Raw genomic sequence first — 14,385 nt, 5'->3', positions numbered from 1 at the left:
ACTGAGATACCATTCACAGGTTTTACAGATTTCCTTACCTCTTGACTGTAAGCTCGTCTTTTTATTTCTGGGGAACTGTCAGGTGAGGAAATATTCTAAATAAACAAGAAGATATTTCAAGTCAATTTACTTTTTGGCCTAGAGAAACACCCCCCCCCCCCCCTCCCCATTTTCTAGCAGGAGTACAAATACTGATTTACACTGAAATATCTGAATGCTCTAAAATTTAGTACAGATCTCACCTCAAAGTGCATGGTATTTCCATGTATACATGGAGTTACAGGAGTAACTGGTGAATATACGGGCTTGTAACCATTTCGACAAGCTTCATCTTCTGTTTTTACCCTCGGAGGAGTAGCAAACAACGATGGTTCGGAGGCAGTGATGTCAGCATGGGTTGGTGTGGCATAGGGAGAAGGAGTAGGTGTGGAGGTTTCTGAGAAAGCAGACTCCAAGAGCTGATACAGTCTTCGTTTTTTTAGTGGTGTGGTTAGATCTATGTGTTAAAATTAGAAAAAGTTACAAGACTTCTAGACTTAACAATCACCTACAGTTGCTTAAGTACTTTATGTAATGAAATTGTGAATTCTAAATTAAAGAATTCTAAGATTAAAAAAGTCTCTGAAGGGCAGGAGGCTTCCTGAGAGACGAACTTTTAACAGCCTACAGGCTTCCTGAAAAATAAACTCTTAACAGCCTACAGATACACCAGTAACTGTGTGCTAGAATGCTTGGAAGAACTGTCTGTATCTCCAGAGAAGGTAATGTCAACTTCCATCCATTTTTAAGACCGTTCAGCTAAAAGGTGGTTTCAGTGCGCTCTGATTTTCTATTATGCTTACACAATTACACAGCTTTTTCCCCTGTGTGCTACACCGGCCTACTGAGTTTTAAGTATAAAGATAATATACAGAAAGTATAGAAAATTAAATTCATAACCTGACCTCTTAATACTAATACCAAAACCATTAGTTTTTTGTTGACTGTAAATGCCAAGAAATATAATTGGTTATCTGGTTATCTAATATACACTGAAGGGGGAAAAACTCCACCATGCAACTAAGCATTTCTTTCAAAGAAAGTATCAGGAAAACATGCAGATATGCCTGGAATTTTCATCAACTCATGACTTTAAAAAACACAGTGCTCCACAAACAGCTACTTCAACATATTGGTTGAATACACTGGTTATGTAGTATATTTACAAAAGCTTCACACCTGTTAAGGAACAGCTGTCATTCAGTAATAAAGGACTTTTATGTTCACCATTGATGGCTGGACTTCTAGATCTCTCTTGTGATGGTGAATTAAACCTATCAGTTGTTGTTGAATTTTCTTCTTCCAGAGCCTGCTTCAACCAACGCTGTAATACAAGAAGTTCCAGTTAGTGACTTACAATTTCGATGATGAACATTTCAAATTGTGTGACATGGCTGGTTTTCCAGACAGCCTTTTTTCTGCCTGAACTTATGATAGTAAATAAAGACTTCTTTTTAATTGATATGGGATAGAACACCACAATGAAGGGAAGCATTACCTTCTTACAAGAGCCAGTAATGTTTTCCACAGGTTCTTTTTTCCTCCTCTTTTCTGAAAGGAATGGAGAAGTAAAACGGATATAGTGCTTTGGAGTTGAATATACATGTGGACTGTAAGCAAGACCAGGTAAAGAATTCAGCTGAGTAGCCAGAACTTCGGGGTCGGTGGTTATGCGTAGAGGCCTTTCTGGTAGAGTGTCTGTAGGCTTCCCTGCTTTATCACTCTTTTCACTTAACCATTCACTAACCAAGTGCTAAAGAGAGAGAAAAAAATAAAGAAGTTTTGTGAGTGTGTTTACCAGTGGCTTTAAAAAAGTGTTTAGTTCAATTATTCATCTAGTCAACTATTACACAAACCAGAAACTGCTTGTTTCCAGGCTCCAAGTTTAAGAATACCTGGCAAGAATGAGGTCAGCTGTAGAGAAATCACAGGGAAAGCAGGAGAAACCAGTACAGATTTGCTTACATACCAGTTAGTGGGAGGGATGGGGGTGTTTAGCCCCATCCGTTTTTTGGTTTTTTTTCTGTTGTGAACTACACTTAGTTATTTTGCATTTAGTTCTCACTGAAGACTACAATACAAGTGTCCAGATCAACATTTAAGTATTCAGGATGCCAATTTAGTAACAGAATTCTAAAACATAATTTAAACTCGTGCCCAAGCACTCAGGCTGAAGAGAAGTAGTATAACATTAAGAGAGCAAAGAAAAGAAACTCCTCATCAGATTTCCATTCTGTCAGGACTGTGCCTCAGTCAACATGTCAGGCAGCTGCCTTGAACACTGTTCAAATGTAATAGTAAATGTGGTGTAGCTTAATACAGAGACACACTGGTCTAAAAAGGCTATTCTTTCCTAGCTAGTTCAGTGTTTTTAAAAAATATGCCAGTAGATTTTAGTTTCTATTAACAGATAAACTAACCTCCTAGATTTTAGAGTGATTTAAAATTAAAGACATGCAACATTAAATGATATTAATATGATATTAAGGCTTTAACACAAATTATTATATTTTATTTTGTCTTTTAAAAGCCCATTTTTATTTAAGTAATTTTTAAAGCAATACCTGCTCTGCACTTAGGGTACACTGGGTGCAATGGAGAGATGTTTACCTGAAGTCTGAATTTTACTGCACTTTTTTGCTGTTTCATAGTACTAAGCATCTTCCTTCTTTTCTGATATGCAACAGGCAAGAAAGGAAGAAAGGCTCTAGTGTTCCCTGTCACAAGTATATAACAGTGATGCAAACAGGCAGTGTTACAAGAATGACTCAGGTACCTTTTGGGAAAAAAAAATTCTAAATTATGTTTGGGGATTCAAGATAAAAAACCATCTTGAAATTGTTATTTTTCTTTTGACAAGAATTTTTGACCTATGACTTCCTCCCCCTTTCCCTCCACTTCAAATTTTCAGGACTTCTTGTATATCACACTACAAATACTTTTTAATGCATTCTGTGACTTTCAAAGCAGAAAACTGTACTGCTTTAGTTGCACTTGCAGAGTTAAGATTTCTGCATATCTTTTAATATTGTGCCACTTCATACGAGTTTTTTGCAATGCGGTCCAATGGAAAGAAATTTACTGACAAAGCATTAAAGAGTAAAGAATTTTCCCTCCAGACATGCACATACACATTTGGAATGTTTTGATCCATTCACTTCAGAAAAGACAACTGAGAAGTATCAGAAGTTAGTGATTTCCTTGGAGATACTGTTTGTCATCAGAAGCATACAATAAACAAAGGAAAGAAAGGCAACTTTTATTTCCTTAGGTTTTTCTTCAAATTCAGCTTTAATTATGTTTTGGTTATGTATATTATTTCAATCCATTTAGAAAGCCCATTTCGAAAACATTTTGTTTCAAAATTGCTCTGAAGATGTATTTTGGAAGTCTTAAATCCAAACTAACTTCCACCAAAGGATGTTACAAATATTTTAATCTATTACCAGTGAGTGGCTATACAATGGGAATTTTACAAAAAAATTTATAAATATTTTTTTAAAAAAGTATACATGCAGCTGCATACTGATGAAGCAGCCTACGATTTTTTAAAAACTCTGTTAAGGTCCATCTTTTCCCTATCCCTCAGGAGACTTACCTTCTTTGTTTTTGGATACTTAGTAGGGCATTTACTAAGTGCTGGAGCTTCTGTTTCAGTAACCATTTCTGTAACAACAGTTTCTGTTTCAGGCTCAGCTACCAGTGCTGCATTCTCAGTTTCGTTATGCTGCGAAGTAACTTCCACATCAGGAGAGGAGGGCTGGATATCTGAACACATGCTGACGGTCCTGTGTCGCCTGCGCTGCTGTCCAATGTGAGTTCTACTCCGGGAGAAGCTTTTTCTCTGTTTAGCTCTATTAACTTTGGCTGGGGTGGGCTTGGTGGCAGTTTCTTCTTTTGCCGGTTCCTGGGACAAGACAGAAATCTAGTAAACAGATCTCATACACATTTAGAGCCACTTATCTTTCTTAGGGAAAAAAAAAAAAAGTCAGTTCCCTCTTCTTTTACATGTCCAAAAAGTCTTAAATCTCATTTCTATTGTCAGAACTACAATACTTCTCTCCTTCTTGAAGGCAAATATCAGGATTTCCTGTACTTTCCTCCCAAGCATGTGCTGTATCATCAGCAGTACTCACACACAACCCATCACTGGTCAGATCATGACAGATTTGTGTAAGTACTGACATTCATTCATCCCTAAGCTAGAAATCATGCTTGTATCATGAAGTCTTTCAGTCCAATATTCTTTCTGTAATTCATAGCTTACTAGGTTGTTTAACTTTGTCACAGAAGATACTTAAGAGAATGTCGACACATAGCTCAGGGAAATAACCTGGACTGAGAATTATTCTATGAGTATTTGCAAACTAAGAAGCATCCATTAACAACAGAATTAAAAACTGTTTCTAAAATATTAAGGATCATCTGCAAGAACTGAGAAAAAAAAGACTTTACTAACTAATTTCCTTTTAAATAACAGAAAGATTACAATGCTCTGTGTTCCAGAAAAACCCACTGAAGAAACAAATTGTTCTCCATTGGTTATAGAGGGGGCCTAAAGAGAGCCACATCCTGTGGCTGAAGTCAACACTGATGAATGTTTCTATCCTGAACTTCAAAGACAGACTGAATTACACAGCTGGTGTGTGTGTTTGTGTGTGCATGCATGTTTGCAAAAATTCATGTAACTGAAATTTTCTTCATTAAAGAAATCTACATGTATCTTTCTGGAAAAAAAATTCAGGAGCTAGTAAAATGTCAAAGAACCACACAGTTTTTGTTACATATATTTGAGTTCAGAGGAAAAAGAAAAAATTTCATACATCTTAACATGCAGCTCACCATGTAAATTGACAAAATACACAATATTAAAACTAGCTTTAAAATAAAGCTCCAGGTAACTACCTGAATAAATTCAGCATCATTGAGAATCTGTGCTTCCTTGCATTCTGATTTAACCTCTGTTTTTGCTGTGCTGATTCTTTCCAAAGCCTGTTCTCTTCTTTTTTCTCTTTTTTCTAGTCTGGCAAAAGCTTGCAGGATAGCTTCCATTTTCCGTTCTTCTCTTGTCTGATGAATTTAACAATAATCACAATCAGTTTCAGTCATAATCTTTCATATATATATATTTATTTATACACATAAAAATATGTAATTACTCTGTCTCTCGTATTTTCTTAAGTACTTCAAAACCTGTTCAATGTATGTCTGACATGAAGATCAGCAGAAGCTCAGATTAAAGGGATATGTTACAATCACTGGAAATACTAGACTTCTGAAGCAAGGTTTGCACCCATACCAGCCTGACACACAAGGGAATCCTACTTTGGATTAAAGAACTTGTTTAATTTTTAAATACTTAACAAAAAAAAAGTGCATTTTAAGTTGCTACTTTTATTAGCACTGTTCCACCAAAATCTGAAAATCAGGATTTCTGAGACTTTTTATTCAAGTAGGGAATTCAAATAAAATAGGGGAAAATCTTGATTCACAATGCTATCTATAAAAATAGCCATTACAAGTAACAAGTAATAATAAAGAGCAAATAATTATATCTAAAACAGGCACTGCAGAAATAATCTAAAGACACCAAAAAATTATATACAACTGAAGATAAAAGCAGATTTTTGTCAGAATGCAGTGATGAACCCAGATGAACTGTTCTCAAATAGCAAGCCTTGCATTTTAAGGGTAAGTTCATGTAAGGATCTGACTTTGCACATGCGCAGATTGTACAAGCCCACAAAAAGGCAGCAATTAGCATGGGAAGAGCAGGTGTCACTAAGCCTTAATGATGCCTTTTAGGCAGCTACTTGCTTCCCAACTTACCATCTTCCTTTTCCTTTCTGCAATCTGCTCCTCTGATTCCATTTCTACTTCATTGCTAATGGGAGTTTTTTCTTCTATATCATCAATAAAATCTGGCTCCTGGAAGATGGAAATGACTGTTTTACAGAAATTCTACTCCTCTTGCAAACGGGAGTGAACTAAAAGCTACACAGAACTAAGAATCCTTTGCTCACTACAGCAAAAGTGACCAAACCAACAAATCAGGATGAAAGTGCTCCAATCCCCACTCCCTCATCCCACCAAGCAAAAAGTAGTATCAGAATAAAACCTTTCAACCAAAGGAAACTTTTGGACACTAACAATGGCAACTGCTCTAACCACTTTGTAATTAGTTAAATAGTTAGGTGCTTTGTATTATACATCCACAAAATTTATTCTGTTCTATTATTCTATTTATTTCTATTTTAGTGAAATAGAATGAATGCCAAAGTTTGCAACAGCTCAGAAGTGTATTCAACTGAAGTCACACTTTCCATTTAAACACTCACTATATAATCTAGCAACAGTGCCATACCATATGGAAACACAGAAGTTACCTAACTAACAATGGTTTTCTGTTTTGAAAGATAAACAAGCATGAAAGTGTAACTTTGAAACTAATTAAGTGTTCACTAGTCCTATATGCAATTTCACTTTTACATAAAGGACTAGACAAAGATTTAAAGTTGTCTGATGTATTTAAAAAAAAAAGGATCTAGAGGTAAAAATATGTGTCTAAAAAAATATGTATCTATGTACAGAAACCAGGAAATTAGTAGCTTTCTTCCTGGGGTGATATATATGATGCTACCATAAAAAAAGTGTACAGGAAAGTGTAAATGTGCTTATTTTAAGAGCTTTATTCTTTCCACAATTCCTACTCTTCGGTTTTGAAAAACAAGTTCTCCTGTGACTGTTCTATTTAAGCACTGTATTGTACATTATAAGATTGGGAAAAGACTCCCTATACCAGCTATCATTTCTTGAAAACATGACACAAAATACAAATCAAAAATCACGTAAGGTAAGAAAGTTTAAGTATTATCTCTCTGGAGACCATAATTTGCAAGTCACATGCATGCCTTCTGACTTCCAGTTATTTTTCAGCTATTTAGCTACTAACACACCGGAACAATTTATCATCTTAGGAAACCTGGGTGTCAGTATGCTCATTTTTACCTCATTTTCTTCAGTCCTAAAATGATGTTAAAGGAACTAGGAATTGCTCCTTCCCAGAATAACTCCCTTTTCTCTGCCCCTAAATCATCATCAAAAACCATCATATAAAAAAATCACCACCACCACCCTCAAAATGAAGAAATATAGACAGTTACTAAGGTAACAATCTAATCACGTTAAATAGTTATCTTTAAGAGCTGCTCCACAAAATTAGCAATTTATGTCATGGACCCCTCCCAATAGCTCTTTCAAACTGACATTCTCAAAAAAAGACTTGATTTAAAATTTACTATCACAGTACAATACCACGTAGCTTTGCCATACTACCTATACATTTAGTTTCAAAACACACCTTCCTCCTCCCAGCTGAATTAAACACGAACCTGCACAGCTCCATTAAAAATGGAGCTGCAGTCAACACTCAGTATTCTGGATTTGAGTTCTGTTTTAAGAGCAGGGCTATGTACTGCTATGTTGAAAATACTTCTGAGTGACATGGGCAAACTAGCCAAAAGGCATTCCAGGATGGACTGGGAGCTCCTCAAAACGTAACATAAGGCCTTCACATCAGAGAGTCACAAAGACATTCAGAAGAAAAAACTCCAACATACCTTTAATTACAACCGAATATTAAGGAAAACTGAAAATAATATATAAAATTCTAAACAGCTTATCCATCATTCTGACTTTTGATAAATTTCCACATTGCTTTTCAGTAACTTGTTTAAATTCCTTTAGTAGCTATAAAAGGAGAGTATCTGTATTTAAAAGCTTTTTATTGCTGAGCATCTTTGTGTCAGTACCTGATTATTAGAAATGGACAGCCTGAGGGGAGAGAGCTTCCTCTGTTTATTATCAGCAATTTTCATTTTGGTGGCTGCTCCTTCACAATCCAATGTGATGTTTTGATTTTGAGTCTCCTTTTCTCTTGAAACATCTTTCTCTTTCTTTCCCTTTTTCCTTCTAGTTTCATATCCAGTATTCATGTTTTCCGTAGGCTCAGAACGTCTGAGAACTGGACACTCAGGATTTTCTTTGAGGCAAGCACAATCCACTTTGTATTTACTGCAAGTAATTATATGCAAGAAGGCATATTTGATTAGGTTGTACAGCAACGAGCCCCTTCAATACTATATCACTGGTATTTCATATTAAACATCTGCTATAATGCAAACCAACCACATTAAAATGCAGGTGACTCAGGTTTTCACCACAATATACAACATGAAAGTAATTCAAAAACCTTATCTATTGGTTTACTGAAGTTTTGACTTCTTTAACTTTGCCACACAGAGTTCTTTTAAATTCAAGGTTAGTATTCTGCTTAAAAGACAAAAGACATCTAAAACCTGAGTATAGTCCTAGGTGGAAATATAACCAGTACAAAACATGCAGATGCATGGAAGTCAGAGAGTTCATTTCATATGCAAAGATGGCAGATAAAATTTACAGAATGAGCACACCAAACTCAGAGTCACTCTGCACAATTTTAACCTCCGCTTGGATACACGGTAAATATTATTCAAACATGTTCAACTGAAAGAGGCTGTCAGCTCATTCAGGTACTAAACACAACTACCATGTATTTTTAGGAGAAGTATATCTACTCTTAACAGTGCCGAGTATCTTGAGATAGTCTGAACCCATGCTGATTGCCACATGTACTCTGTAGTCACACATAGTTCAGGTCAAATAGCAAAGGCATGTCTGCGCAGCACGGCATCCAAGCTGGCTTAAGAGCAGGCCACAGAAACGCACATAATAAAAATACACAATTCTGCCCGCACACACTTTTCATTGTAAATGCAGTGCCTAAGGAGCCTTGTGTTATTAAAACATGCAAGAAAGTAAATGATACAAAACCAAGGCCATTCTGAACTGCAAAGTAACTTAATGAGCATTAGATATATTTTAAAACAGCATTCTCAAATACTCACCAATTTCCATAATCAAAATCAAATGCTATGGTAATCTCTGCTCCTTTTGGAATGTTATGGATGGAGTAAATATAAAGATGAATTGTTCCATCTTCAATTACGTGCCTTACCTATAGTCAAGAGAACATTACTACATTACCATTAATTATTTTCAAGATCCTGTATAAAAATTGTAGGGATTGCTCAAATTATCAGGAATCTTAAGGAAAAGGAAATTCCTAAGTAAATAAAACCTTGTTTAACTTTCTCAATGTGCTCACCTCTGCATTTGGTGTACAAGAACGCCTGATAAATCGAGCTTCATTTCCGAAAGTTCTTGCATCAACACACATTTCTAGCCCATGGAATTTGGAGTAAAACAAAACAAATGGGTATGGCCTGAAAAATACACAAGAAAACCGGGAATTGCATAATTTTTGAAGATGCTAAACTGCCTATTTTTCTTATTTTTCTGCCTATTATTTTTTTCTCAACTAATCATGTTGAAGACATGTTGAAATTGTCTTTCAACATGATGCTTGGCACAATACACCAAAAATAGAGGTTAATCTAAGAATGACATGTTCATATTTAAGCTTCATGATTTTAACAGGTGCATTCCCCAAATATTTTCTCAGAATACCTCAAGGTGGAGTTACATCCCTGTATCATCTGCACAGGATCTAAAGGGAGAACACTAACCGAGCAAGCACTAAACATGGAAGAGACACAGTTAATGTTTTTCAAATTTCTTAAGATTTTGTTATGACAGGCCCCAAAATGAAACTCGGAAATTTATACACCACAGAAAATAATATTTTTAAAAAGTAAGACCAGCACATCCCTGTATAACACCTGCAGCACCACTAGTACCAATGCTCCTGAAGGAAAGGGGCCTCCAAATACTTTGTGAAGTCATGCTTCAAGTTCTGCTATTCCAAGTGCCAAGGAACCCATTACTTAGCAAAAGCTGTCTGGTCTATCTCCTCCAACAGGCCTTCTGCAAATTCCCAAGTAGGTGTGTTCATGCAGTTAGTGCCAGCATTGTAACCACTCCGCAGGAAGAAGGAAGCAGTCACACACAGCTCAATAAACTAACTAGAGAACTCTGGCAGTAAAATGGCCCCAAGCTGACCTGTGTCCAATTTCATTCTCAGCCTCATGGACTTAAAATCCATTTCTCTCACAAAAGATAAAGCCTTTACCATTAATATATGAATTATTTTAGGATGGCAGAACCTGTCTTTTTCCTGGTTTAAGATGCACAACTACCCAACTGAGCATGCAGGCAATCTTGTAATCAGGGAGGAACAAAAAGAGAAAACTAGCTCCTGAACAAATCTGTAAAGGATATCCAGAAGAGAAAGGGACAGAAAAGGTTTCAGCTGTCATTACTTTTAATCAGACGAAGTAAATATAAGACACTGCTGGTAACTAAGATCCACTTGTACTTGAAGCAACAGTTTGGCAAACACCATTTGAACAATTACTTTACTGAGACAGTAGGAATGAACAAACCTTTTAAAGAAATATCCATTAGCTTCAAATTGTTCTCTCAGCATGAACTTTCCTCTGTACTCAATAATAAGTGCATCAGGAGGCAAGTCTTTGGCAGCCTTTAAAATTTTCTTGTTTTTTTGCACATAACTCTGTAAAGACAAATTAATTTATGAATTTTCACCTTCTACCATTTTTCCATTATTACTAATAGCAGATTATACTTTCACAACTACTAAACAACTTTATATGAACTAAAAAAGCCCCTCCTTTTTATAGTTAAACCTCCTGCCTGAACTGACCAAGCTGTCCTGCTCCCTAGCAATTCTACTAGTTACCAATTTAGATACAAGGAATGCTTTGGCCCTAGTCCTCCAGGACACAGCTGAAAACCAACATACTCATGTTCTCACAATTCAGGTACTATAGCCTTTAGTGCACTTAACTCTCATCATGACTAGGATGGTAGGTAATTGCTGCACTGTTTTGAACAACATTTTCAAAAGGCTTCAATTCCTTTGAACAAAACAAAACATGCAGACACAAAATGACATTCTCAATTCATTCAAGGAAAAACAGGGAAATAACATAATAATTGAAAAAAAAAAATCCTGAGAGAGTTTCCAAATTCATTTTCATATCTTTAGATGGAAGGATGGCTTTAAAAACCAATACATACCCTGGTAATTAGTGAACTCACACCTCTCATAACTGTCATCACCAATCAAAAAGGAAGTAGCCTCTATGTAGGCAAAAGGCTCTGTAAGTAGGGATATTCCTCTAAGGAGGGTGTCCCATATGCCATGATGGTCTTTGAGAAAAAGAAGCAAAGATGCTTCCATTAATCTGCTACAGTAACTACTCCTCAAGATTTCTGCTACAAAACGCTAAGTCTTTTACATGGGTCTGATTTTAAGCCTGTAAGTAACTGATAAGTTACTGACAAAGACAGAAAAAGGCATTGCACTTTTTCTTCAAAAACTAGAAATTACAGGACCACAAGTTAAAAAAAAATCAGTATTAGAAACACCACCCATGAACATCCAGAGCACTTAGCACACCTGAAGAAAAACATAGACAATGAACATCTTGATACACATACTAGGTGGAAAAATAAAAATTCACTTCCAATGATTCCTTTACTCTAACCACTCCAAGTATACCTCACAGAGAAACAGCAGCCAAGTTGACTAAAGCTGACTGTGTGTCAAGAGGCAGTCTAAAGGCAACCCAATGTTCAGGCTGAAAATAACACTGTAGCTACTTTTTGGGATAAATGATATGCAAATGTAAACATAACTGAGGTGATACAGAATGTATAAAAATCAGCTACAAGTTCTGAAAAAATGTTAAAATTCTGATGCTCAGATCTGGTGAGACAAACAACAGAAAGTGAATACGAAGTCCCCTTTTTTGTATTTTTTTTTCCTGTGTTTATTTTTGCTTGTTTGATTGGGGTTTTTTGTTCTGGTTTGGGATTTTTTGGTTGCTTGGGTTTTTTTTTAAGGCATCTAATGTCATGGCACAAACACAGCATGCAGTAACACAACAAGGCACAGCTCGTTACCTCTACTGGAGGTTTGAAAATCAGATTGCTGGTGCTGACTTCTTTTTTGTCATTTCCATTGCCTAATCTGAGAGCTATCTTTTGTGCCTCCCTCTGGACACCTTCACTGTATTGATTATTATTTGCTTCTTCATAACGATCCATCCATGCCTTGATTTTAGTTTCCCATCCAAAGTTTGAACTGTCAGTAGGATCAATCTCTGGAGCTGAGCCCTAAAAATTGAAGTAAGTGACCAGATATTAGAAGGTAAGATATTAAAATAAAAAGAAAATATTCTACAAGACACAAAATGACGGGCAAAGGTATGCCACTGAGTTACAGTTCGGGTATTTTTAGCAAGTCTGGTATAAAACTTTGTATTACTTAAAAACACTGAGTTAAATTCAGTCCCATTACATTTGTCCTTTCAAGAATTTTATTATTAAGTATCACCCAAGTTCAAGAATACTTTCCCTCCTCAACAGTGATTCCTGCTCTTAGTGGGATGAGAATGGAGAGTGACATTGTTTCCTCCCACAACTGCACTACATCACAAATCTAAGTGCAGGAATTGTTGGAGGGTCAGGTCTCCCTGCCCACTCAACTTTTGTGAACATATGCAAATATAGAGAACTCCAGCTTTTATCCTGTAATACACAGACTTGATTTTCCCCTTTCAACTTCAAAGATCATGCTGTATCTTTTCTTCCGCTGCATAACTTACTAAACTTTACTAATTGTACACCTGCTACATTAAGGTTGTGACTCTAACGTTACAGGCTTTGCACATAAAATTTTTCTCTCCTTATCAGCTCCTCTCTATACAATTTTCTTCTGCAGTGCTTCAGATCCTTTCACTTTTAAAGAAAGTGCCATTGTACCTCCAGACCTCACAAGCAGCAGCCAGGCTGCAGCCAACCAAAGCTCCTTACGGACAGCAGCAGCCAGCCAACGCTCCCTTTTCTATCCACCTGAGCAGAGACACTATTAAACATTAATAAAACACAAGTAGTTCAGCAATTCAAATTACCTGTTTACATTTATTTTGTGCATGAAGAAAACCATACACATAAAACAGCATTTCAAAGGTGTGAAGCTAAGACAACCATGAAAAAACAATGGAACCTTACAAGTACCATATTATAAAACCCCCACAAAACTAGAGATTTTATTTCCCCAATTTTGTCTTCACTGTTGGCAAGTCACATCTTACACATCTGAAGTGTAAATTGCATCCCACTTGTTTTTATATTTACCAAGCATGAATGAACTATGGAAATACCTAGTTCTCACACCATGCACATTTTTATGTCACAGAGAATTTAAAGACTACTGTAACACTTAAATCTTACAAAGCAGACATCCCAATATGATTCCCTCAGACTATGCCAGTATCAGTGAGTAGAATCCTGCCAGATGTACAGGAGTCCCACCAGGTGTAGATGGATGTTTGACAGAGAAGAACCACTAACTTAGCTTTCAAATTCAATATAACCATTTTATTATTTCACTGCTTAGCAGTTATGAAAAGCTGGAGCCACTAAGTTCAAATAAGGTGTTCACTCAATTTTACTCCCTCACATAGCACACATGAGCCCCAATTAATCTACTGGCTCTTGAAATAAAAATCTGCACTAATTACTTTGGTTAATTTCACAAGACAAAGATGTAGTGCGCATACCTTAACTTAAAATCACTGTGATGCATACGTAACATATTAGTTACCAAGAAGAGAATACTGTAGTGTTTAGTGTATAGCCCAAATTGCACTATTGATGCTTATTATTTAAGTAAAGTACAGTTAAGGTCTGAAACAAAACCCAAACAAAATTACATTACCTTTACTCTTGAAGATTTCCTGGATCCTTCTCGAAATGCCTGGAATAAAATTAGATATTCATATTCACGGCAGGAAATTCAAAATCTCTAAAGGAATTGAAAACTTATTAACAAATTAACAACTTTTCAATCAAACATGCAAGATGAAAACAAACTATGCTGAAATCTCAAGGAGGTAAGAGGTTACATCTCACAAAATGTATTTTAAAAACCAATTCAGCATTCTAACCTAACTGCACAGTACTCAGGTACCGCTACCTTTCTCTCATATTACAACGTGATTCTCTAGAATTTCAGAATCCAAGCCAAAATATCAGAGGTAAGAGAGGAATACATGGCCATAGATTTGTATTGAGAACTGCTCAGTCAAAAGGAAACATTTTAGTGAAGATTCCAAAAAGACCTCAATAACTTATTCTGACTTTCAAGTTTTAAAGGACAAAATTCTCACCCAAGCCAATGAAATTAACTATGAAAACCACTTATTTAGAAACTTCTATGTACTTTACTTCTTCACAAATGTTTTGTCTTCACATATA

At 36.0% G+C, this 14,385-nt stretch overlaps 1 protein-coding gene across 5 annotated transcripts in view; it reads right to left on the bottom strand.

Annotated features, from left to right (window-relative positions):
* Positions 1-14,385, bottom strand: part of LOC131572654 (inactive histone-lysine N-methyltransferase 2E-like) — a 56,788-nt gene that overhangs the window by 10,048 nt on the left and 32,355 nt on the right. For all 5 annotated transcript variants that reach the window (XM_058825906.1, XM_058825905.1, XM_058825904.1 and 2 more), the window contains 13 exons: positions 13,847-13,885; positions 12,028-12,240; positions 10,482-10,612; positions 9,245-9,362; positions 8,985-9,094; positions 7,851-8,112; positions 5,869-5,967; positions 4,945-5,109; positions 3,638-3,946; positions 1,538-1,792; positions 1,219-1,363; positions 243-496; positions 39-95 (listed from right to left, as the gene is read on the bottom strand). In XM_058825906.1, the coding sequence (XP_058681889.1) occupies positions 39-95; positions 243-496; positions 1,219-1,363; positions 1,538-1,792; positions 3,638-3,946; positions 4,945-5,109; positions 5,869-5,967; positions 7,851-8,112; positions 8,985-9,094; positions 9,245-9,362; positions 10,482-10,612; positions 12,028-12,240; positions 13,847-13,885 (2,157 nt within the window). The remainder of the gene's footprint in view (positions 1-38; positions 96-242; positions 497-1,218; positions 1,364-1,537; positions 1,793-3,637; positions 3,947-4,944; positions 5,110-5,868; positions 5,968-7,850; positions 8,113-8,984; positions 9,095-9,244; positions 9,363-10,481; positions 10,613-12,027; positions 12,241-13,846; positions 13,886-14,385) is intronic.

Source organism: Poecile atricapillus, chromosome Z, assembly GCF_030490865.1.
Source record: "Poecile atricapillus isolate bPoeAtr1 chromosome Z, bPoeAtr1.hap1, whole genome shotgun sequence".
Classification (NCBI taxonomy): Eukaryota; Metazoa; Chordata; class Aves; order Passeriformes; family Paridae; genus Poecile; species Poecile atricapillus.
Note: the sequence above shows the minus strand (reverse complement) of the source record. Positions and strands in the feature narration are given on the sequence as shown.